This window comes from Ambystoma mexicanum, chromosome 9, assembly GCF_040938575.1.
Source record: "Ambystoma mexicanum isolate Mex_15411 chromosome 9, UKY_AmexF1_1, whole genome shotgun sequence".
Lineage (NCBI taxonomy): Eukaryota > Metazoa > Chordata > Amphibia > Caudata > Ambystomatidae > Ambystoma > Ambystoma mexicanum.
In genome coordinates this window covers 659,277,009-659,303,126 of record NC_090931.1, presented here as the reverse complement: position 1 = coordinate 659,303,126, position 26,118 = coordinate 659,277,009, and the positions used below count along the sequence as shown (strand labels likewise).

Here is a 26,118-nt window from a genome sequence, read left to right as displayed (position 1 = left end):
TTCAAAAGGCCCAACTAGGCCCAACAGTCACCACCGTGGATTGCTGGGAGACAGAGTCTTCAGGAGTGTAGAGCTGTCCAGTTGTTCTGCAGGTAAGCAAAATGTCAAAGAAAACAATTGACTGCTGGGATCGTTCAGATTTGATGAGTTCAAGGGTGGGTGAATTGTACATATAGAGCAGGGCCAGTAGAGATTCTTGCTGTGGGCACTGTGCATGAAGGCCATACCAATTGCAGGAATTCCCAGTTGAAAAAGAACTATGCCAGGGAATGCAGGTAGGGCTACCAAACCCTATCAAACGCTTTCTTTGTATCGATAGTGACGAGACAGGCATCACAGCAACTTAGGAGCAGTGATGATAATGTGGGCTACTCATAGAATGTAGGCAGTTGATGAAATGTGCAAGTAAATCCTACTTGATCTTGATCGACCACTCATCATATGCATCTCTGCATTTGATCTGCAGTGATTTCCTTCAGGATATTCATGTCAATGATCAGCAGAGAGGTTGGCCAGTAGCTAACAGGCTCATGGGTCCTTGCCTACTTTAGGTATGACTATTACAGCTACTTGTTTCATTGTCTTTAGTATCTTTCCTTGAGCAAGCACGACAATGGGCCTCATTAAGAGTCTGCTGGTCCGGTAACCAGGGGACTACATCTCTGCCTGCGGGGCCAGATGCGCCCAGCAGGTCTAACCTGCTGGGCGCATCGGCCCCGGTAGCACAGTTGTCACGGAAGCATTGGCACTGTTACTAACGGGAACTAACAATATCTGCCGCCTGCTATTCCGGGCAACCAGGACTTGTAATGCCCTACTGACACTGGGATCGCAGGCGGCAAAAACAGTGGTAAAGTCCGGTGGCAACCCACCGGTAGCACCAGTGGGTTACCGACGGACTTGGAATGAGGCCCAATGTATAGTTTCATGAGTTGTTTTGTCACCATCTTTTAGAAATGCTAGCAGAATTCAACTGTACAGCCATCTGGCCCAGGAGATTTACTATTCTTGATTGAGTTTGCCCCCTCCTCTGTGACAAGTAGAACCATGTCAGAGGGGTTTGTAGAGGGCAACCTGGACAAGGAGATGCCTAAAAGAATTGGACATAGTGTGTGGTGTCTTCAGGTAATTCAGAGGAATACAACTCGCGTAGAACGACTTTAAAGCCCAGTTCATGTTGGACTGTTTTGTCAACACACCATGAATAGGTGTATTGAAAGGGAACATTCCTGTTGTTCAGGATTGCTTTGTCCTACTTTTCCCTACAGCTGGTCTAAAGAAGTATTTATGCTATGCTTCTACTGAATTTCCAGTTTTGTGCATTTCTTTGTGTTTAGGCGAGTTTGCTGCAGAAATGCTACGTTTATCTTCTTGTGCAAATCCATGATCATTTTCATTCTCTTTATTTGGTCGTTGATTTTCTCAACCATGTGTTCATTGTATACAGGCATAAGTCCATACATTGTGTCAGTGCATGTTTAGGTGCCAAGCTGTTTAGGCTCATTTGCCTGCTTTGATTTTCTGTAAATGTCTGTAATTCTTCATGGTGTGCCTGAGGTGGAGGGTTCTCTTCCTCCAAAGTGTGACCTACTTCAGATTTTACGGTTCCTAGTCATTGAATCGAATGCCAAAGCATCGAATGCCTTACCATAGAAAAGAAAACATTGAATGTATTTAAAAAAAAAAAAACATTTTAATGGGGGGTCCCCCTTGCGCCCCTTTTTTTTTTTTTACCTCAAAACCCCATTATAATTAAAATAAACCCTTTAACATTGAACAAAATGCATTCAATGCTTTGTTTGTTCGATGCTTTTTTTCTATGGTAAGGCAGTCAATGCTTTGGCATTCAATGCAAAGACTAGATACCGATTTGACCGTTTTCAGGATGACTGTGGCCTCCACTCTGGAGGTGTGGAGGGGGAGGGGGATGCTACATAGTTCCTTACCCCATCTGAAGCCAAGAGATACAGGTGCAAAGCTACAGACATATCTGATATTTTGGTGAGTGTTTTTTTTTTTTTTTTTTTATTTGGTTCTAAAAAGGGGTGTCTTGTCTCCATTATGGACTAGCTGCATCTTGATAGAAACCTCTTTCTGGATTGTTCCACTGTATTGAACTTCTCCAGCTGGAGAACAGGAGAATCCTATCCTTCACTGACCAAGCTGATGGTAATAGGACACTGAGGGTTCCAAGTGGGACCTGACGGATCTGTGGGTTTGGTGTATTTCATTGGGATCCCCAATGTCCATATTGAAGGCTTCCGATAGTACATAGATGATGAGTTTGGAATTCCCTTCAACGCCCTTTATAACCCCTCCCCCCACCCCCCAAATCTCTATTTCACGTTCCATTGGTTTGCAGTCTTCCAGGCGGTTCACCAGAATTGCTAGTTGTTTGTGGGGGAACAAACTGGTGGGAGGCAATTTTGATAGTGGAGACACTCTTCCCCATTTTCTTCATATGGGCATACATCACTCTTAGTAAGGGCGTCTTCTCTTCAATAACCGAATCTGCAGAAAGTGATGGAATTCTTTTGGCACGGTCCTCATCCCTGGCTTTTCTTGTGGGTGATGGCTTCCCATTCCCCTGTGATTAGGCCATGTCTCAAAGCCAGCCTCTCTATGGAGCAAAGCAGAATTTACTTCTCACCTTCATCAGACCAGTTGGATAGAGTCTTCTATGGGGAGGTCAGGGGATGCTAATCAGTGTGATTTTGAAGGAGGTACGTGTCGGTACAGCTCTGAGATGTGATGCTCCTCAGGACTGAGTATAACTGTTTGCCTGCCTACACTCTCAGTTTGGATGGTTGTATTTCTCGGGGACCCTTTCAGCAGACCACAAGGAATGGACTAGTTCTGCCAGAGTTGGTGCGTTTGAATTGTGTTTGCATGCTCTATTTCTTGGCTGTCAGAGAGCCTGGCGCTCACCCGATTGCTGCTCTTGCTGAAGTTATATGTGCAGTATAGATGTTGGGCATGCTGCTCGCTTACAAAATGGAAGGCGAGTGAGGCCTCTTCTGGGTAGCGGGCTTATGAGCCCCAGGGTTAGAGTGCCATGATGTCCCCGATAGGGTCTTTTAAAAAAACACCCTGGTACTGTGTGACGGCCGGGAGGAGCAATCGAGTCTAGCTATGTAATGTGCCCTTTTGCTCCGATCTGCTTTAGTGACTCGCTTTCAGACCTGGTTTCTTTTCACATAAATACATCAACTAATCCAAGGTTCCTTTTTTTCTGTGAATACCATCTCGCTTCTCCCAACAGAGTAGCAACTGGAATGCAATATCACTTATTGATTTCTTTAAATATACCGGATCTTCTTGGTAGCGGGATCGAATATGGATATCATTACTGTGCAGGCTCCACACCCTCCGACTCCGCAGCCATATTTTGTTCCTGTCAGTCGAACTAAAGCAGAGCAGTTAAGGGAAATGTTCGAAGGTTCATCAAGTAACACATGTGCAATCCATTTAATGCCAACATTTGTTTATATTTTGTATTTACAATTAGCACATGGAAATCGTTACGGGCCACCTCTCAGCCAGTCAGGATGTTTACAGTGCAGTCAGTAACTACTGGTATTGAATGCATTCTGAATATTCTGTCTTCAGAAGTAGACCGGTAAACAACAATACAATTTCCAGGCACGATTTGTTTTCAACACGACAATACCTCTCTGGGGAACCTTATTTTTTGCTGACACGTGCTATTTAACAAACAAAAGCGAAAGATAAAACATTGGAAAATGATTTCACTTTCTTTTAGAGAAACGGGTCACTTTTACATGACACCTAATGCATGCCCATTTTGAACCTCTTCCTGTTTATCCAAGTTGCAATTAAAATGCTTCACTCACGATGACAGCCTTGTTTTTTAAATACTTCCAAAATAAAACAATATTTAATTTACCAACTCATTTTGTCCATTTACTTTACTCACTCTTAAATCATCTTTTTTAGCTTCGCCACAAATATTCCAAAACATGTATTGCTTCTACCACCATGTGCTAATAGCATTATAGACCTCAAGAGGGGTCATTATCACTTGGGATATAATGACCCTTCCCAAAATTATGACCCTCGGCTTCACCTCGGGCCATAACTTGGTGGTGGGTCGTTACCCCATGGTAACAACACCTCCCTCAGCCTATAAGGCAATATTGCATTATTCAGTGCACATACCTTAAAATCTGCAACATATGTATCCTTTTCACTCAATTTCATTTAGTTTGCGAGGATGTTATGCTTGTGATACCTGATCACAATTAACCCAGTTGTATACATTATTATTATTATTATTATTACATTATTTTTATTGCGCACTGTGGACCCTGAGGCATAAAGGCGAGGACATATCAAACAGAGATAGATAAGACTGAACAAATATCGAACAGGGAGTAGAAACTCCAGAACCAGCTTGCGGGGGTAGCGGGGAGCTGCTAGCTTATTCAAACAAGTACGTTTTTAGATCTTTCCTGAAGACAGCCAAAGAACTTTGGAATCTAAGTGTAGTCGGCAGCTGATTCCAAAGTTCGGGTGCAGCCGATTGGAAAGCCCCTTTTCAGCTTTTGAAGTTCTACTCCTAGAGACCAGTAGTCATGTCCTATACAACCTTCCAATATACCCTATACGCAAGATTGAAAGCTACAAGGTAGGCATCCAAGTCACCCATTCCCAAAATTCTCCACACGCACACAGCATACTCTTTCTGAGTGGTCAACAGTCAATTATATCTCTCCAATGGAAAGTGGTAAGTGCACATTTAGCTGCCTGCTATATACAAATATGTATCTCCAATACATATAAATAAATGTAATATAAATACATGGATAGATTATTTCTCTAATACATCACTTTCTATTATATCATGAAAATCATCGCTTTTAAATGTTTGACCAACAGGAGCTTCTGTATATCGAACGAGGAATGTAAGTCTCAGAGGGATAAATTCCCTCAACTCTGACCAACTGTCTTAGGTTATTCAACTCCAGCCCCCCATTTCTCAGTCTACTATGCCTTTAGTGAACTTCCCAATCTTTCATTTATCCACTATCATGTTCGCATGACCAATTCCTCTTATTCCCCTAGATATCTTCCACTGTAAGTCAAAAGAACGTATGTATTGATGTTTGAAACTTTGTTTTTGGTGCTTACATTATGATACAACAGTCTTCATACGTGGAGAAAACATGTTTGCAAATAATAGCACTGCCACACTAGCAGTGCCATTATTTGCAAACATGTTTTCTCTACGTTTGGGTCAAGCAGCCTAGTAATAGCTTTCCTAGTAATATTGTCTAACACCAGACAGTACAACACCCGCTCTGCTACGGTTGTCCTTACACTTCTTGAAATAACAATTTGCTGTACTTGTAGCTAAAAGAAAACTACAGGGACTGCAGCTGAATGGCCATACTTCTTACTAAAGGATGGGGTGAGCCCCTTGGGACTGGGGTCTCCTACTACTAGCATCAGACATATATGGGTGCCTGAGGCCTCCTCATTTTGGAAGATCACATTTGAATGTTTGAGTGATTTATATAAGCAATCTTTTCTTCATTGACCTTTGGCTTCTCTAACAGCAATCATTTTTACCAGTGGTCTAATTTTTATTCCTTCATGCTAACTTTTTTACGGCATAAGGACATTATACATTCTTCCTATTGTAACCCCACATTACATCATATTAAAAAGAAATGTAGTTCCTTGCAAATTCATTTGAAATTCATGATTCTATACACTTAAAATTAATTTACAATGCATAACATTATTTCAACTGCATCAATTATATCTTAAGAAAAACTCTCCCTTACATATTTTGTCTCACACAAGTCAATTTTGCATTAACACTGAGCGTTGTAACCTGATGTGCCTACAAATCACAAAAACACTGAATTGTTTTATGGGACTTTGATGGACCAGGTTGGTTGCATTGTATGGCATCATTTTGACTCACTTTATGTCCCTGCAACAGTGCAATCCCAGTCATAAGTGTGCATATCCTTTTGTCTCTGTGTTTCAACAATTTCTCATCGGTTCCAGCCATTGATTCATTTTAAAAGATGAAATGTACTCACACTGCATTTGGCCTCTGACAAGGCCTGTGTGAGGATGTTGCATATCATAGATTTGCAGATGCAATTTTCCATCTTATTGGAATGTGATCGAGTTATTAATATTGCTGTCACCTTCATGTAAATCCTTTATGCTTCCACTTATTCTAGTTTGCTGTGTACATTATCTTCTCTATACACATGTTTCTTCTCAGCATTGGTTTGCTTTCTTGGTCACCAATGAATGCTCTTCATGTATTAGCAGTTAATAAAATGCAACATCTTATTCGATCATGTGTTTTGTGTCAATCATCACGCTGATTACACTTATTCTACCAATCATTTTTAAATTCGTTGGATACATTCTCATTTAATGCTTGCATATTTTTAATATGTGCTTTTTATGCTTTCCAGTTCTGGCTCTGTCTTAACACCTACATATATCACCATTCCATTTATTACCATAAACTGATTTGATTGTGGATCTTCATCCTATGAATATGAAAAGCAAAGTATCCCAATTTACCCAATATTCTAACCGTTCCCTATCATCTTCATCATTTCCAACATTCTTCATTTGAGCCTTTTCACATATGGCAGAATAACTATCTATCATGTTTTCTGTGTACGGAATTCAGTTCAATAAATGTATTTGGATTACTAAATCCCATTAAAGTACAAGATCACAAATTAAGTACTAAAAAACCCAGAAAAATAATCAAATCGATAAAACCACATTCTTCAAATGTATAAAACATAAATACAATATGACAAAGTAGATAAAAATTAAAGCGCAGATCTAGGGATTGCATTTTAAGAAGTATTCTCTGTGTTTCCATGCAGCAGAAATAAAGGTGACCAGCTGAAAGCAAGATAGTCTGTCACCATTAGAATATACATCAGAGCCGGTCTACTTTGTCTTAGGCTGCGCTTAAAAAAACAGACTGTTTCAGTGTCTCTTTTACAACAAGGCCTTAAAACTTCTATACAAACCTGTCCCATCCAGCACCCAGAAACAGAATTCCGAGGCAGATACTAACATGAGCAAAAAGGCTTCTGTGCCTTGTAATCAGAGACTATCTGACTCTGAAGTCCTTAACTTTTAACAGTTTTTGTCAGACGTATCTTAACCAAATGAACCAAAAGTTCTCATGTACATTATACAAGGATTATTACATTTTATATTTCTTTCATGCCCTGCAAATCTTTACTTTTCACAGACACCCGTTATAACCACCTCTATTTCTCCGACTTAAATTGCATATGATTATTTAAATATCTGTGGTGGCATATTTACATTGTTTAAATTGCTGCTTCTCGCAGTATATAATATTAAAAAGATGTTGGATTTTATCCATGAATGTAACTCTCCATTTACATTTTTATAAGCAGGCCAACTGTTTCCTTGTTTGTATTAGCCCATTTTCGGCAGGATGTCCAATGGAAGATTCCCAAAAAGAATTCCTAGAGCTACACATCCTATTTGCCCCCATTGGCAACACTTGGTTTAATATAATTAGGTCTATGAGATTTTAGATGTTAACAAAGTGGGACAACATCATTCTGTAACATTTTTGTTTTTCTTTCTCATGGTGCAGTCCCTTAAGATTCCGATCAAATAAATGCCCCTTTTCATGTGCAGCAAGAATCTGGCAACTACTGCCGGAGTGTAAACCCAGTGAAAGTGAAGGCCATCAAGGATTCTAGTTCTACTCTAAAATCATTGTAAGTATCTGATCTAAAGTCATGCCGAGTGATTTATCATCTGGTGACATATGTGCAACCTACTTTACTTTTCAAATATAATTTCAATCTTTACCCGCTCCGTCCTGATTATAACAATTTAGAAGAATAATATCTCTGAAACCCTTTCATATTTGTTCTCTAGTGTCAACTGCCAGAATCGTCTGGCACTCCCTTATCACATTTGCCTGACCAAAAGCCAAGCCAGTTTTATATATTTGTACCATATTGTGTACTTACAATATTGTCCCTGGGCTGTTTCTTCTTTCCACTTCTATCTCCTGAATGTACATTGTTTACCTTTGGTACTTGCCTCTCCTTTTGTCCCTTTTCCTGATGTTAAGATTTGATTAAGCCTTAAACCCCTTACATAATAGAGTGCTGCTCATGTTGTGTATTCATTAGCATGGAATAGGGTGTGTGCCTTCTTGCAAAAGATTTCAGCGCTTCCCACACTGTACAGCGTGAATTGAGGAACCACTACTCCAGTGATGCACTCTTTAACTAATTCACTCATGTACATTGTACATCATGGCACTCTCAACACCCTTTTATTCGTTATGTACATTTTAGCGGCTCTGTTTTTTCAATTCTTTTCTTCAGTAGTATTCTTACTTTGTCGTTGGTGATGGTTAATTTCATGAATCCACAATTCTCAATATAATTGCTGTGAAGTAATACCCTGTCAACATATGGGTGTGCCGATATATAAATAAAATACGCACTGCCCTGTTTGCAGTTTATAATCCTCTTAACATTCCAACACTGTGCCTCTTTACATCACCGGACTGTATAATCTACCTTGGCTTACGTCTCTTTACTCAGGATAATCCAATTTGTATGATACGATTATCACATATCCAGTTAAAGCACCTTCTCCTAGACAACCAATGGAAAGCACCAGGCTTTTCTCTTTTGTTAAGCTTTCCATAATAGGCTCTAGATTCATGTTATTTGCCACACACCCACTTCTGTTTTTTTCTTGCAGCATCAAACAATGAAAGTTGGAGCTTACTGCTCTGTGTAAAATACTAACCAGAAGATCGTGTAGTGAGTTCTATGGATACAATAAAGGCTGCAATGTGTGCATAAACTAAACATCATCAGACACCTTATTCGGGAAATATGAAGGATGTAGTTAACAGTGTGTGGGTGTTGTGTCTGTTGTGTGAATAGTAAGCCCATGTTATGAAAACACTGTTCATAGTTACTCAATGTTGAATGGATTTCCTGGCAATCCACATTGCATAAAAGACTATATCGGCATGATTGGTATTGATACATATAAAGCAAAGTCTACAGGCATAATTAAGTTGGGATTTTGTATTTGGGGCCATGAACCATATGACACACTGAATCTCTTGGCGATTACATTTTTGTAGAACATAATTATCACCTCCAAAGTGAAGCCTAGTGATATGATATACCTGGAAACAGGAATGTGAGCGGTAGATGTAGATTTACAGGAAGGCCCTCTTATCAGCAAAGTTGTTTTTTATCTGGGATATGTCACAGATGGCCGCAAGAACACTTCAACTCTCGAAGATAGTTCAAGAGTTTCTATTGGAAGAGTTGTAATGGGGCTTGTTAGAGCAGGCTGCTCTCTCCGTAGCCCAGGCTAACCTCAACCCCTGGATAGTCTCAAGTGATTGGTAACTCATACTATCTAAATATCTGACTGACTCTTTTTGGCTCTTCAGCTAAGGTGGTGGATTTGTCTGGACGCTATTTGATCCAAGGAACTCTTAGGCATCTTCAGTCTCTTCACTGAAATGATAAAGGCTCAGATATTCCAATTAGATCTCGATCTCACCAATCGCTCTCTGCTTGCAGTTGGCCCGTAGTCTCCACTCTCAGATTTCTCATCTGCTTTTATTTCTATCGTGGGCTGCCTCTTTGTCAGGGCTTAATGAATAACACTTCTGATACCATGTGTCACAGGTGACCTCAAGAACACACCAACTCTTCAAAATAGTTCAAGGGTTTTTATTTGAAGAATCATAAAGGGGCTTGCTAAGGGCTGCCCCCCTTCCCCCTCTTGTCTGAAGCGTGTCATTCCCAGGCTTCCCTCAGCCGCAGAATGTCCTCTAGAGTCCGGTAACTCCTACTATCTAGAATTCAGAAAAGTTGTTTGCCCATAAGCCATCACTATCTCCTTTAGGGAACATTGTAGGTCGTCCCTAACTTAGGTTGTTCAATTGAGGTTTGTACAAGTATTGGCGCCTTTCAGACACTCAGGTCCAACTTGGCCCTTTGCTTCCATGCCCTTGTACGTCTCTCCCTGATGTTCTATCCTTCCTTTCCCTTTGTTCTCTCCTTCCCTTCTCCCTCCCACTCTCCTTTATCCCTTCCTTGATATCACTCTTTCCATCTCTCCCTCTGATGTTCTCTTTCTACTCCTCTCTGTTCTTCTCTCCACCCTTCTACTCTCCCCTCTCCACACTACTACTACCCTTCCCTCTCTACACTACTCCAGTGCACTACATCCACACCTTCTTCCTCACTTACTCGCCTTTCAGCCTTTCCGCCACCTTCACATTCACTTCCTACTCTCCCTCTATTAGTCTCACTCACACATCTGACACTCACGCTCAAACTCAAGTTCCACTTTTTCTTGCCAGCCAATACTTCATGTTGCACACTCTTTAAGCAATCCACCTCATGCACCTCTGCACCATCCATCCTCCGCTTGGTCTCTTGGTCCTCCTTCTCCTCCCTTTGCCTCAACCAAATAACTTACACCTTCCTGTGGCCCTTTTCATCCTCCTCCTTCCTACATTGGCTCTCTGCCTCAGCTGGTGCCCCAGGCCAGCTGTTGTTTTCTCTTTCCCCCAGACAGGTGTTATGGTTTAGCGAACACAAAAAAGGGATCTTAAGCCTTGCCCCTTTTTCATACACCAGTCCGGCGACTCTGCATAATGGTGGTCCGCTGTAATCACAGGCAATGTCCCAGTTCATGTGAGGTTTGTCCTGTGTGTTTGAAATACCGGTCTGAGTGGAGGACCGCTCTGTGGCCACGTTTGTGGGTTTTGCTGAGCGTGTTGAGATTTAAGAATGCTATGTGGTTTGCTCCACATACGCGCTAATGCTGGAGTCTTATTTCTTGTGCTGGCCCATGTCGCCGACTGTTTGCTCTGCTGGGCTGCTCAGCGGGTTGCTCTGAGAAACGGCAGCTCTCCGTCTCTTTAACGGGCAGGTTCCTCACTCATTTATCCACCGATGGTCAGGCTGTATGTTGATGACCTATGGGATGGAAAATAGACTGCCCAATATTGTGCAGTACAGGTATGGGGCAAGGTAATGTGGTATTTGTGTAATGCAAGCAGGCATAAGTAGAAAGGACAGTGCTGGAACCCCCCCATACCTGGGACAGGACTGACTCTAGTGAAAACTCTGGTAGGCCTTCCACCACAGGCTGAGAGGGCTCCCCAACCACTGTTGACAGCAACAGGTCCCTGACCCTGTCACATATATCAAAGACTAAGGTCCTCATTACAAGTTTGCCGGTCTGGGAAAAATGTCGGTAAACGTGGTGGTAATACTGTGACCAGCACTTTTCTCTGACAGGCAAACTACAAGTTTGCCAGTGGGGGTTCTCTGATTTACCTCCAATCAAGAGCTGGAGGTAAATCAGCTCCCCACCAGCAAAAAACAGCGGTTCCTTCCAGCAGCGGCACCATATCATGGGGATGTACTGCGCTTTCCGCCACCTGTAAGATTCTAGTAATTCTGGGATATTAGTTGGCAACGGTCCGTTTGATGGTACACTGCTGGAATTACTGGTGAGCTACCGGCAAACTTGTAATGAGGACGTAAGACTTTTTAATTACTAGGATGAATTGTGTAGTCAATAAGGAATATTGTGTTTGGAGCACATTATATTAGTTTTAATATTTGGCTGTTGGCATGGTAATATAGGTTTGGCTTAAAATATATATATATATATACATGCTTCACGATGAGTTTGCAGAACGCCTCATCCTAACATGTGGGGATAACCTGTCGCAAAGGATGGGGTTGCTCCTGCCGTTGCCCAATGTGCCCTCAAGAGGGCGGACGAGGTGGGATTCTGCTGCTGCACAGAGGATGCTGTAACACTTCAGTTGCCTCAATGATGCTTATACACAACAATACCACTAATCTGCTACAGGACTGGTCACGATAACTGGGAAGGCCGTGCAACAGTAGCCCTTGAAAGACGCCGGGGCTGGCGAGACCAGAAGGACACTGCGCAGTCTCATGCTCCGCGTCCCAAAGAGTTCTAAAATGGCGCTGCCCTTGAACTCTTCATAGAGCCTCATTAGATATAAAAAGACCCATCACATATTTACCCAATCTTCACAGGCCACTGACAATGCGGTAATGAACTTTCCTGTCTCACTCTAGTCACGCATCTCCCACCTCAGAGCAGAGCGGAGGAGCTTGTGGTACTTTGCCATAGCAATTCACATTCCTTTCATGTGTTCCATTCTCACTAGCTAACAGCATTTGCTGATCTGCACAAGTGGCTTCTTTGTAGTTTCCCTGCCTTCCAAGTATATGTCAGACATCAGGTGCACCTGCTGATGTCAGCCTTGTTCCTTTGTCCTATCACCCCACCAGTTCTTAAGGTAACTGGGCGAAATGACTGCCACTTTTACCACACCACCATACTACAAGTTTGAAGGTAATGCAGAGGAAATACATCTGGAGGTCTTTCCTCGTCATCATTTCAAAAAGCAAAGCTGGAGAAATGCGTGTGACGCAATTAGTGCAGCGGCACTACCACCTGTGATAATTCCTCCAAAATTCACATGCAGCCAGCCTTCCTGCCACTTGCAATCAGATGGATGTTGCCCGATTACAAAAGGTGGTAATGGTACTCGACTTTGCCAGCAGTTCCTGAGGAATGACCTCCAAACTCGTAATGAGGCCGTCTATCTTCCTGCCAAAGATGTGTATCGGCCCCAAATCGCAGTAAGAATATAACATTGAGGTTTCTTGGAATTAATCGAAGCAAACGGATGTGCCTTGCTCTCTGAAAATACGCAAGCTGGCCTATGCCTTGGCTTCAGGGTGAAAACTCCTAGGTGAGGCCTCCTGGGGTTGGGTGTGCTGTGGATCAATGCTCACGGGCAGAGGATTTCTTTCACTGTGTGGCACAGGTGGGTTTTTTAGACACCTCTTTAGTTTCCCAATAAATTAATGTGTTTGCTATTAATTACCCCGAGTTTAATTAGCATTACAACGTATCAAATGCCTCATGCATAAGGAGAAGTAACCAAAGCAGGGTGAAATTTGTCTGTGATTGTTGAATGTCTATAAAAGTGCCTGCCTTTAAAAGGTTAGCACTATACTGACCTTTGTAATATAATTTTTCATTAATTTTGAAATGCAAAAGTGTTCAAAAGGGCATGGTTATAAGTATGCAATGAAAATTACAGGGGTCATGGCTTGACAAAATGTGCACTTGCTCCCTGGCACCACCTCTTAAATGGGCTGAAGACGCAAGAGAATAACCTCTCCACAAGGAGCTGTTGCTTCAAGCTTTGAGCATGAGGTGGCCAGGCCTGTGGACAGCCAGAACAGATGGTCTTGACGCTTCCAGTGTTGCTAGCCTGGTGGCTAGTACTGAAGACTGCCCCCACATAGCCTGGACTTGGCTGCTGCTGCGACTGAAGGAAAATAGGCTGCAGACTAAGTCGGGAGGATAGCTCAGGGACATCCCATTGTCTTGGAAACAAGACGACGCAAAGCAACACAGGTTCGATCCCCTGGTCCGCGCTTAGAGACCTCTGGGTATTAAGCGCGTTATAAATGAGCAATTACAGAGACTGAGCGGACACTGTGTATTTCGTGAATGCCTCTATGCACTATACTCTCTTTTCACGTCCCATCCGACCTACCAACATTTTTCCTGAGGGTACAGGGCTAGGGCATTTGGCAGAAGCTGGTTGGCAAACAGAGTTATGGTGGGTTGAAGTCAGGCACTAATTCAACATGGCACCCAACGAATCAACGCGGCTCTGTGCTATTCCTTTTGATACCGAAAGTCAGAGCGGGTTGCCGCAGTGGTTGCGTTGGAGGTGCGATGAGTGTGATGCTCATGCTCTTGCTGGTGGCCCTGTGAGCTCACCTAATTTTCAGGCACAAAGGCAGCTCGGGGAAGAGAGGAAAGCCCTCATGTGCCTGCGTGAATGTGAGGTAGCATTTAGTCAATTTTCACTGCACAGTGCACACGGGAGGCGTAAAGGCTCTTCACCAACATTTTACACCTGCAAATTGTGAGGAGGAGACCATTTTGCACAGAAGTGCAAAGGTAACAGGTCCCCCTGAGGCACGATAACCTGGAGAGTAAATCTAGTCAGCTAGCAGGAAAAGGATACGGGTCTTCCTCAGGTAGGGAAGCAGCATTTCCTCGGGATCGGCATTCTTCTCAACGACCTGTGCAGTGGGAGGACAGAAACATCCACATTAGTGAATCCATCAAAAGAAATCCTTGACGAAATAAAACAATCACTCAAAGAATGAATCAAGTAGCCTCTGCATCAATATATCAACCAATTAGTGACTGAATGCACGAGCAACTCAAGCGATCAATCGTAAATCAATCATTCAGTCAATGGACTTATCAAACAGTCAATCAATCAACAAATGTATATATTTTTTTTAAATATGTGAGTACACTATCAGCACATAACCTGAAGTCAGCATCATATTTTTCTATTATATTTAGACAACCCTCCCACCCGCCATCACTTTAAGGATGCAATATTGTGGTAATAAGACCCGAGGGGGCGGGCCAATACCGCCCCGCCTTAACGAAGCCCCGGGCATTACCGTGGGCGGTACTGGCGCGCCGCCGAGGGTCTTATTGCCATTAGTACCCCGGCCCGTTAAACCGGGGTACTAATTGCTTTTTTTTTTCTGTTCCGAAACGTTTCGTAACAGAAAACAAAATTACAAAAAATGACCAAGAAAATGGCCGCCGCCATGGAAAGGGTAAACAGAGTCCGTTTTCCCTTTCCATGGCGGCCATCGGGAGCGGACGCGCTGGGAACACAAGTGTTCCCAGCGCATCCGCTCCTGAAAAAAGGAATTAAAAAAAAGTAAGTGGGGTTGGGAGGGCGGGAGAGGAAAAAAAAAAAAAAAAAAAAAACGTACCTGCGTCCCCGGCGGGGGAACAAGAAGTTAAGTTGTGGGGGAGGGCGGTGGGAGGGAAGGGAATAAGAAAAAAAAGACTTACCCGACTCCCCTGCAGGGGGCGAAGGCAGCCTTTCAGCCGCGGGGAGGCTCGGAGCAGGGATGGCCCCGTTTCGAGCCTCCTCATTGGTTGAGGGGCTGCCACGCCCCTCGCCGGGTACAGAGTAGCCGGCACGCACGGCGTAACTGGGAATACCGTGTGGTATGGCTCGCAAATGAGCCAATCACCACACAGTATTTCCTTTGCGCCTCGCGTGCCGGGTACTAATTTGTTATGGTAGATAAACGATGTTATTGTTGGCGCAGAAGCATACTTTCCAAAGACAGTTTCAGTGTGTGGGTGTTGCAGCAACATCTGCGAATGGTTTCTTCATGTTCAGAAGAACACTTAGCAAAATCTTGGCTGAATATAGAGGTGTTAGGTTTCTTCTGAAGGAAGTGTGGTTGTCTTTTTTATATTATTAATATTATTTTTTTCATACCTCTGTTATACATGCATTGTTCTCTGTTCTTCCTTTTTACTCCTTTTGACTTTATTTTTGAATTCAATTTTTTGATGTATTTATTGTGTTCATGTTTAAATGAATTTTGTATAATTATTGAAAAAGTTGAATTTTTCAGCTATATTCAACAAAAAAAAAAATGTTTTTAAAATGATTCTCCCACTTTCTAAGTGCTGCAGAAATTAGTGTCACCATTATTACACTTTCATTGTACTCAATGTATCACCCTCAGGAGGATGATGGGCTGAGCCAGCCCAATTGGGTCTGAACCCATGTCGCACAGCATCTTCCAGTTCCCAAGGTGAGCATGTTGCGCTCGGCCTTCCTGCCCATAAACCATATTGAGTATCTTGTGGGTGTATATATCTTCATGCTAGACTGAAATTAGGTTGCTATTGTGACTTGAATATCTCTGTGAACAATAGACCTCTGGACCCATTTTGATAATCTTGCAAAATGGCCCAGAGGCGATAAAACGCAGTTTTACATTGTTTCAACGATTTTCATTTGGAAGTCTGCAGTTTGGTCGGCCACTTTTGTTGACCTGAATTCAACCTTTGAAATGGATTGTGTCCTCTGACGTATTCCTCATCTTTGATATTCAATACCCAGCTTCATCTGCTTCAGACTTTTATTTTGGACGACGTCACTGTGCATCAATGTAGTCGACTCAATGTCCCTTGAGGGCCTCCGTCTCGAGGATGATGTCATCGAAGGTATATATTGCACACGCAGTGCCTGTTGGCTTCAGTTCCATTTTTCTGAGTAAGCTTACGCTTCGAGAACTACGGCGCGTTTCAATAGTTTAGTTTGCGAAAATCGAAAATGTCTTCATCTATGACACTGACTACTCCCGAAGACCGGGTTGAAAAAAAGTGCCAAGACTGCAATTCCAAGATGTCGATAACTGATCCGTAGCAGCACTGAGTATGCTTGTGGTGTCTTGGTGTGGAGAACAAGACCTCGGCGTGCTCGAAATGCAAGTCGATGACCGGAAAAGCTCTGAAGGAGTGAAAGGGGAAATTGGCGGTAGGTAGAAACCCCAAGAAATCCCCATCGACTACCCCATCGAAGAAACCTTCGGACAATGCGAGAGGAGACTCTCCTGGAAGGAAGAAGGTGAAAAGGTCCAGGTCAAGAAGTGGCTCCCACCACTCGTCGTCGTTGTCGAGGAAGTCGAAGAAAGGGCACCATAAGTTGCCCACTTTGACTTCTTCATCTGACTCCTCTCCTGAGAGAGCTATATCTTGTCCCACAAAGGCCTCCACTCCTGCTGAATGGGAAGCATTCAGGTTAGAAATGTTGAACATTTTTGAAAAACAAAAACCCTTGACAAGCCATGCTCCTACTGCGCCCTCTAAAGCTAGTAAAGAAAGGACTTTAGCCAAATCCTTCACGCCCTCGTGCCCGGGCGAAGGCCAGATCCACATCGAGAGCCGTCCAGGCCTCGATGTGATGATGAATCATCAAAGGATCCTTTGGGCAGCAGGTCAAAGAATAAGTCGAGGTCGTCAACACCATCGACGCCAGCTGCGCCAGCCGCACCATCAACGCCAGCCGCACCATCGACACCAATGGCACCTTCGACACCATCCATGCCATCAAAGTGGAAAACGACTTCATTGAAAATGTCGATGACTCCTCGAGCGTCAGGCTCGACATTTTTGAAATCTTCGTCAGCCTTGCCAGATACAACATACTCCTTTAGCTAGAAAGGATTATTTGAAGTCACTAACCTCGATTAATAGGGGTGTACTGAAATTCAGCTTCGAGTAATTATTCAGCCGAATTCCGGCTGAAATAAGCTATTCGGCATTTGGCCAAATAATTAATTAATTATTACTCGAAGCCGAATAGTTTACACTTTGTCTGCATGCATGTAATCCTGCAAGGAGCAGATGGGCTATTGTGCAGGTCTTGGCTCTGCTGCTCCCCGATAGTGTGAGACTCCCCGGGTCCCTCTCACTGGAAGCGGTCTGCTCAAGCCCAAGGAAAGATGAGCTGCTGGCAGTGAGCTCACTGCCAGTCCCGCAGCCCCTCCCCCGGAATCAAGCAACAGCAGGCAGTCAGGTGGGCCGGAGCATTCCAGAAACATTGTCTGCACGGCGTCGGCAACCCAGGGCTACTGCAGCAGCTGCACACCGCGGGAGGAGGATGAAGGGGTGTCCGAGGCGGGGGCTACCACCGGGCTACCTTCACACCAGGGCACCAGAGGCAGGGACACCGGGTGCTTTCCCAAACTGCATGACAATGTGGGCGGCTCACCTTCCTGGGGTGTGAAGGGCATGGAGGGCTTTAAAGAAAGGCTAATGAAGGTCAACGACCCGAGGGCCAGTGGCAGTAGTTAACCTATTCAGCGTAACGCCACGGGCATCAGAACACTATTATCAAACACAAAACAAGCAGTGGGGCTGCTTACAATGTGATGCCTATGATGGGCGAATCAGTAAGGGAAAGGTTTTCAAATGCTTGTTTTTATGATTTCTTGGTTGTTTATATTATGGCACTTGATAAATATACCTAAGGGTGCGGTTTTTGGTAAAACGTGTTGCAAATTCCACTTTTTAAAAGATGTGTTCAGTACCACTCTTCTAAACTACTAGTCGCATACTGAACCAACTAATCAAAGTGGCCCACTCTCGCTAAAATACTGGCCCATTTTCACATGCTGCTACAGGTCTGAAAAGGCACCTGGCAGCACTGACCTAGTCAAAATAGAATGCTCATGCTTTCCCCATTTCTGTTTTCTTTTTCTACATCAAGCTGCCATGTCAGTGCCAGCAAGTTGGCAGCCTGAGGGAAAGCTCAATGCTGCTACAGGTCTGAAAGGACACCTGGCAGCACTGACCTAGTCAAAATAGAAATGCTCATGCTTTGCATGAGCATTTCCCCATTTCTGCTTTCTTTTTATACATCAAGCTGCCATGTCAGTGCCAGCAAGTTGGCAGCCTGAGGGAAAGCTCAATGCTGCTACAGGTCTGAAAGGACACCTGGCAGCACTGACCTAGTCAAAATAGAAATGCTCATGCTTTGCATGAGCATTTCCCCATTTCTGTTTTCCTTTTGTACATCAAGCTGCCATGTCATTGCCAGCAAGTTGGCAGCCTCAGGGAAAGCTCAACGCTGCTACAGGTCTGAAAAGACACCTGGCAACACTGACCTAGTCAAAATAGAAATGCTCATGCTTTGCATGAGCGTTTCCCCATTTTTGTTTTCTTTCTTTTGATCTTTTAACAAACTTTTAATAAACTTAGTGTGATCTATATGCCCATTTAATAAACATGAATACTCATGCAATAGAATGTCTCATGATTTTATTTAATTAAATGTTGTTTATTATGTTCTAAAACATATTTGTTTAAAAACACAACTATTCGGCTCACTATTCTGTTTCCGGCCAAATAGCTGGACTAACTGGTATTCGGCCGAATAGTAATTTCACTATTCGGTACACCCCTATCGATTAATGAGGACAATGTGCCATCGGATAACAATGCGTCATTTGGGTTCCAGTATGGTACACCAAATGTCCCTGATAGCTTTATATCATGGAGTCAAGGCTAAAAGATCTTTATGAAAACTTGCAAACAGCCAGTGGAGTGAACACTTCACCAGAGTTCGAATTTGGTAAACCTGAATCTGATGAACATGCAGATGCATCATATAGGCAGTTGATGTCTAAGGTTGTAGATTACTTGGGATGTAGTAGGCCTACAGACATCCTTGATAAGGGTCCATAAAAGGATTCCATTTTACTGTTCCACATTGCATTTCAAAAAAAGTGTGTCTGCCAATTGGGAGACGCTGGAGTCAAGTCCGGCAGTAAACAAGAACCTGACAAGAAAATACCGGCCATCCAGTAGTGATCCCAACTACTTATCAAAACACCCCACCCCAGAAACTCTGGTGGTTCAGGCAGCTACTGCAACCTCAAAACAGGCAGCTTATCCAATCATCCCACTGGATAGGGATGACAAAAGGGTAGATGGATGGGAAAGGAAAATATTTCCTGTGAGGAGCATGGCTCTTAAATTGGCGAACTCCACAGGTGCCTTAGCAAAGTTTTCATTCACTCTATGGGACTGTATTTCTATGGCAGCTGAGCATATCCCGAAGAGGAGGAAAGAGATGGTTTCTTGGCTATTGTTAGAGACTGCAAAGAAGCCTTGTGCAAGTCTCTTCAGTCGGTTCTGGATTATGCTGACAGCATGAGCAGGGCCATGGCTGCAAGCATCATAATTCGCAGATTTGGGTGGTTGAGGAAGTCTGGATTTGCACCACATGTGTAATCTAGACTCCTTAAGATGCCTTTTGATGGGTCTCACCTTTTGGCAGCAAGGCTGACTAAAGCCTTGAGAAGCTGCAGACCTCGAAGGCAGCAGTCAAATCTTTAGATGCTGTTAATAGGCAACCTCAGCCCTTTTACCCAAGCGAACAGCCTTGGAGGGGTAGATCTTTTCACTATTACTCCTCAGTTGGAAGAGCGAAAGGAATGGTTAGTCAAAGAGACCAAAGAAGAATCCCTCATGGTGGACGAGGGAGAGGTGCAAAGGCCGCTCAAGCAGGGGCATCTTTACCAACAGCCACTGCTTCAGCCACTCAAAGCCCCAGTCGGAGGCAGACTGTCTCGGCATCTGAAAGAATGGCGAGACATTACTTCGGATGCTCAGGAATTAGAAACCATAGCCCAAGGTTGCTGCCTTCCCTTCATTCAGAGACCTCAGAACCATTCACCGGGGAGCCATTCTTTGAAGGTTTCATATCCGTTCCTTGTGCAGGAAATGTTGACCCTGCTAGATAAAGTTACTATAGAGCCGGTACCTGCAGTGGTGCGGAACAAAGGATGGTATTCTCCATATTTCCTAATCCCCAAGAAGGAGGCAGGACTGACACCCATCTTGGACTTGAGATACTTGAACAAGTTCCTCAGGAAAGACAAGTTCAAGATGATCACACTTTCACAGATCCTTCAGGCCCTCAAACTCCAGGATTGGATGGTTTCATCGGAACTTCAGGATGCTTATTTTCATGTGCCAATCCATCTGAAGCCCAGAAAGTATCTGAGGTTCGCCATTGGCGGTTCTCATTATCAGTTTTGAGTTCTACCATTTAGGCTGACCTACGACCCAAGGGTTTTCATCAAACTGATGGCAGTGGTGGCAGCGAGTCTCAGGAGAGGGAGATTCACATCTCCCCCTAACTGGACGATTGGCTAATCAGGGCGCATTCTCCTGAACAAGTCCTGGATCATCTCAACGTCACCTGCCACTATCTTCACAGACTAGGCTTCCCCCTCAATTGAAAGAAGTTCCTTATGACACCTTCTAAAAGAGCTCCACACCCGAGGTGAGGGCTCAAGACAGTCAGCAGATGGTCCCCAAGTTTCAGAATGCACAGCGTCTCCCGTCCTTCGACTTTATGAGGTTGCTCGGCCTCATGGCATCCTGCATTTTTCTGGTGCCCAGGCTTGCCTGAGAATGAAATCCCTTCAATGAGCTCTCAGAACACAATGGTCTCAATTCTTGTGCAACATGTAAGACCTACTTCAGGTTCCAAGCAGGTTCGCACAGGATCTCCTGTGGAGGGCCTGCGAGGACAACATTCTGAAGGGAGACATTTTTTGGCAACCATGGCCGGAGATAACAGTAGTGACGGACGCCTCACTCATGGGGTGGGGAGCCTATGCCAACGATCTGACAATCAGCGGTCGTTGGTCTCCATCAGAGTCCAAACTACACATCAATCTTTTGGAGCTGAGTGCACTCAGACTTGCGCTGAAGGCCTTTCTACCCTCTGTACAGGGAAAGAAAGTCCTGATTATGACAGACAACACAGTGGCCATGTACTACCTCAACAAGAGAGGCGGTGTAGGGTCACTACCACTGTGCAGAGAGGCAATGCAGCTCTGGTACTGGGCAATTCAAGAGGGAATCTCCCTATCTGCAGTTCATCTAGCCGGATGGGCGATCACGGTGGAGGATGCTCTGAGCAGACAGGGCACAGTCTCCCACGAGTGGGAACTAGCTCAGGAAGTCCTTCAGGAGATCTTCACCTCTTGGGGGAATCCCTCAAGTGGATTTGTTTGCGACCAGTGTCAACCGGACGTGCGAACTATATTGCTCCAGTGAATTTCCTCCAGCAGTAGCTTTTGGAGCTGCGTGAGTGGTTTCCACTTCTGTATGCGGTTCCTCCAGTCCCAGTCATTCCTCACATGATCAGGGGGTTGAGAATGTTCGGGAAACTCATGATCCTAATTACCCCGGATGGGGCCAGGAGGCCGTGGTACCCAGATCTTCTGGACATGTCCATCTGTCCTCCAATACGTCTTCCACAAATAGGGGACCTTCTCTCGTGAGAGGAAGGTCGGGTTCTCCATCCAGAGGTCAAGACTCTCAGCCTTCACGCATGGTCTCTGAGAGGCTGAGATACAAGCATTGGGACCTCCCGGATGATGTAATGGAGATTTCGCTTTCAGCCAGAAGTGCAGCAACGAAGTCCTTGTATCGCTGCCGTTGGAACAAATTCTGCAGCTGGTGGAGGGACAAGAATATGGACCCTCTGAACCTAGCCAATCTGGGGCTGCAGGTTGGAACAATTAAAGGCGATTTGGTGGTGCTAGCCATCTTTAAGCGCTCGTCAGAAGAATATTCATACTTTAAGATCCCACTGGTGACACAATTTCTAAAGGGACTCAACAATGTTCCCTAGCAATTTCAGAATGCTACAGACTGGCAGGCAAAGATCCTCCAGAAGGCTTGAGGGCCCATTCCACAAGGGGAATGGCTACCTTTTCAGATCTGCAAAGCAGTGTTCCTATCAAAAACATTTGTGGTGCAGCTTCGTGGTCTACAATACACAAGTTCATGAAACATTACTGCCTTGATTCTTCCCTGAGTCAGGATGGAAGCTTTGGTAAAGCTGTCCTCCATTCAGTTCATGGAAACCATTTATAAATTCTTACTCCCTCCACCAAAAGAAACACTGCTTTGGCAGTCTATCAAAGATGAGGAATACTTGGGAGGACACAATCCATTTGAAGAACAAGTGACTTACCCCTGATAAAGTTCTTTCGACTGGATGTTCCTCCCACACATTCCTCATTGCCCTCCCAACCTACCCCACAGTAGAATTTCTGATGCTATTATAGCTTTCGCTCCTTCAAAGCTTAGTACGTTCAAACACGTGATTATGCTGGTAGTTCTACTGAAGGAAAAAACAGAACTGAAGCCAAGGGGCGCTGCGCATACTATATGTACCTTCGATGACATAATCCTCAAGACGGAAGCCCTCGAGGGACATTGAGTCGACTACATCGACGCACAGCGCCCTCTGCCGAAAAATGTGTTCCAAAGCAGCTGAAGCTGGATATTGAATATCAAAGATGAGGAATATGTGGGAGGAACATCCAGTCGAAAGAATGTTATCGGGGGTAAGTAACTTGTTATTTCTTGTCATGGGGGTCGCCCAGATGCTTCCCCCATACGTCATGCCCCCAACTCCGTACCCCCACATATACATGCATTTGTATTTGGTCAAATCAAACAAAAGGGGTCAACCAAATTGCAGACTTTCAAAAGAAAGTCTATTTAACAACAGGTTACTGCAAAACGCACAGGGGCAAACTCACTGTGTGTTCTTATGCATCAAAGCCACTTTGATTCAGATCCCCTGGACAGGACCAAGCACGGAATGGGTGCTCTGATCTGTGCATGGAATCCACTAGCATCTTCACCTACACCACATTTTGAGGCAGGCAGAGAGGTTGAGTTCCCTACAGATTCCACTTTCTCTATTGCATTGACGAGAGCAGTCAGATTGCTTGTAATAATGGCTGTCATTTATGTATGCAAACACTGTTACAGATCACAGCTATGTGCACAAACTCCTAGAGAAGTGATTCCTGTGCATCCAGCTGATGATGCATTGGAAGGCACAGAAAATGAGGGCAGATCCAAGTTTCCATGCCTTACACCGCATCATATGGTAAATGGCAACAATCCTTTGGAAGGAGTGGTGAAGTGTATAGTGGTTCCCAACCCGCTTCTTCCAACCTATTTTGCACCTGTGAGAAAATTAGGGTGTTATTGTTAAACTGTATCTTCCATTTCAATTGCAACCCTTTCTTTAAGAAGCTAAAACAATTATTTGCACTTTTGCAATGAAACGTACAATAATCAAGTCGTGATTCATGATTATAATAATAATGTATTTCTTATATAGCACTACACAGCCATAGGTCTCAGAGCACTGAAATAAGAGAAGACATTTTTATCCCACAGAGCGGTACTCAATTTATCAAACTCAGAAGGATGAAAGGCTGAATTGACTCTGCCGGGATTCAAACCTGCCACAGCAGGCTGGACACCAATATCAGAGGCAAGCACTTAGCTCACTCACTGCACAATCTGACCGGCTGGATGAAGGATGGAATAATTGCGTGCACAAGAGTATGTCTGAGAGATGCTATTATTTAACCGGTGGTGTCATGGGATGCCAGCACCATGACCTCAGACACAGCAGTGGCATCACACACAATGACGTCATGGCCCACTTCAATGTATGTTTTTAAAACTGCTATCGGCAAAACACATTACAACGTGCATACCTTGTTACAAAACCACTCACATTGAGCTGATTTCTGTAAGGTGAGCAAATGCATTGTAATGTGCAGGACATCCACGATCACAGGGTTTCTAAAATCTATTGTTGAGCAGAAAGGAAACAGCATGACACAAGCGTTAGCACCCGGTATTTGCGGCATCGGTTTCTGTAATGTTTGCTCGAGCGAGAATTGAGGAAGTAGCCGAGGTCAGATTCCTGTTACAATTTTTTTATTTTTTTTTATTGTTTTGGCTTCTAAAAAAACCTTTACAAAAGTTTAAGAAAGATAAAAAGCAACATTTAAGGGTAAAAAAAGAATGGCAAATATAAATTCAACATTACATTAAACATTGAGATAAAATTCATTTCTTTCAGATTGATAAAAAGATGATCACATCATTCGATACAAAATGTTCAGGCACAAATGATTGAATTATGAGATATTACAAACATTTTTTAGAAAACAGATGACCGCTATCTTAAGCGAAGTCCCAGATCCCTGGAGCATCTCCCACCATAGCATATCCGAAATCACTGACTCTGTAGAGTTCACAAACTTAGAGAAGTATTTGATTCTTTCTGTCATTAGAGACTCACAATCTAAGAGTAGGTGACATAATGTTTCTTTGTTTTTTGAGTGGTGACAGAACCTCCAGGAGAAGTCAGCCTTGCCTATATCTTTTAGGGATCTACCAAAACGAATTTCTAAGATTTCTCCAGTGGGACAGACATTAAAGCGGAAACGCATTATCTCATTGCGTAAAGTACGAGTGGGGTACTTCATGAGGTATGGTTCCAAATGATCATGTGCTTTCTGTTGTGTTGCTAAATGAGCAAAAAGTTTAAAACCAGTTACCTTTGCTAGGGTGTTGGCCCAATCAGCGTTTTCTAACAGTTTCTTTACATGCATCGGATTTGTTAACAAGGTCTCCTTATCCACTCCTAGTTTTTGTAGGAGCTTCTCACACAGTACTTCCAGGTTTAATAAGTGTTCTAAGCCCGTGTGGCCACTGTTGAGGCAATCACCTACAATTCTGTAAAGGTTATTACCTGACTTGCAAATTAAACTTCTGTGTAAAGATAGTTTGCGCCATGATACCCAAAAAGATCAAGTCCGTAGGCCTAACTCATGGTGTATGACTTCTACCGGAGCTAATTTTGGAAGCCAATACATACTTCCTTTTCATATTTTTGATTCAACTTTTGTCAATTCTTTCTCCGTTGCTCCGAAAAAATGTCTGTCCCATAGACCAATTTGGGAGTCACTTTTAATTTGAAGTATCGCAGCAAGGGAAGAGTTGAAAATTTGCCAAATTTGTTATGTGCTTTTTTTAAGTGAGCTATGACAGGTGCTGCTTTCCTCGAAAGATGTTCTCGATACAATAGTTGGGTGTGTTTATCAAAAATGGGGAAACCCAGATAAATCATTCCTGAATGTACGCGCAACTTTTCATTATCCAAAAACCAGGAGTGTTTTTTCCCCATTTGAGTTCCTTTTTTGTTCGATAAAGTCATAATAATGGTTTTAGCACCATTACTAGTCAGTTTGTTGGCAGATGTATAAGCGTGAAAAGATGTTATCAAACGCTGTAGTCCTTTGGGAGACTGGTCTAAGAGAAGGAAGTCATCAGCATAGGCTATCCATGCTACTTTCGAATGGCCAATTTTAGGGGGAATAAAAGCATTGATGTCCAAAGTGTTCCCCACGTCCGAAACATAAAGATTAAATAAAGTTGAAGCGAAGAGACAGCCCTGTCTTAAGCCATTCTTAATTTCGATGGGACTCGAAAAGGAGATCGGCCATGTTTAGTCTTATTTGGACTCGAGACTGAAGATGGAGATGGATTACAATCGATAAAAGATTTTTGGGTATGTTCAGAGAAACTAATTTTCCCCATACGATATTTCTATCAACACTATCCAATGCCATACTTAGGTCCATGGCTGCTAAATATACCGGAGAGGTGTGTTTTTTCTGGCTTCGGAGCTGGAGAGTTGTTAGGATAATGCTGCCAGCTTCTGTCCCAATTCCTTTTCTA

At 43.6% G+C, this 26,118-nt stretch overlaps 1 protein-coding gene across 1 annotated transcript in view; it reads right to left on the bottom strand.

Annotated features, from left to right (window-relative positions):
• The window catches only part of LOC138488462 (aldehyde oxidase 1-like), a 705,629-nt gene that overhangs the window by 633,334 nt on the left and 46,177 nt on the right, over positions 1–26,118 (bottom strand). Inside the window, exons 2-3 of the mRNA XM_069615436.1 lie at positions 14,159–14,216; positions 3,310–3,406 (exon numbers count right to left, since the gene is read on the bottom strand). Of these exons, the coding sequence (XP_069471537.1) occupies positions 3,310–3,406; positions 14,159–14,216 (155 nt within the window). The remainder of the gene's footprint in view (positions 1–3,309; positions 3,407–14,158; positions 14,217–26,118) is intronic.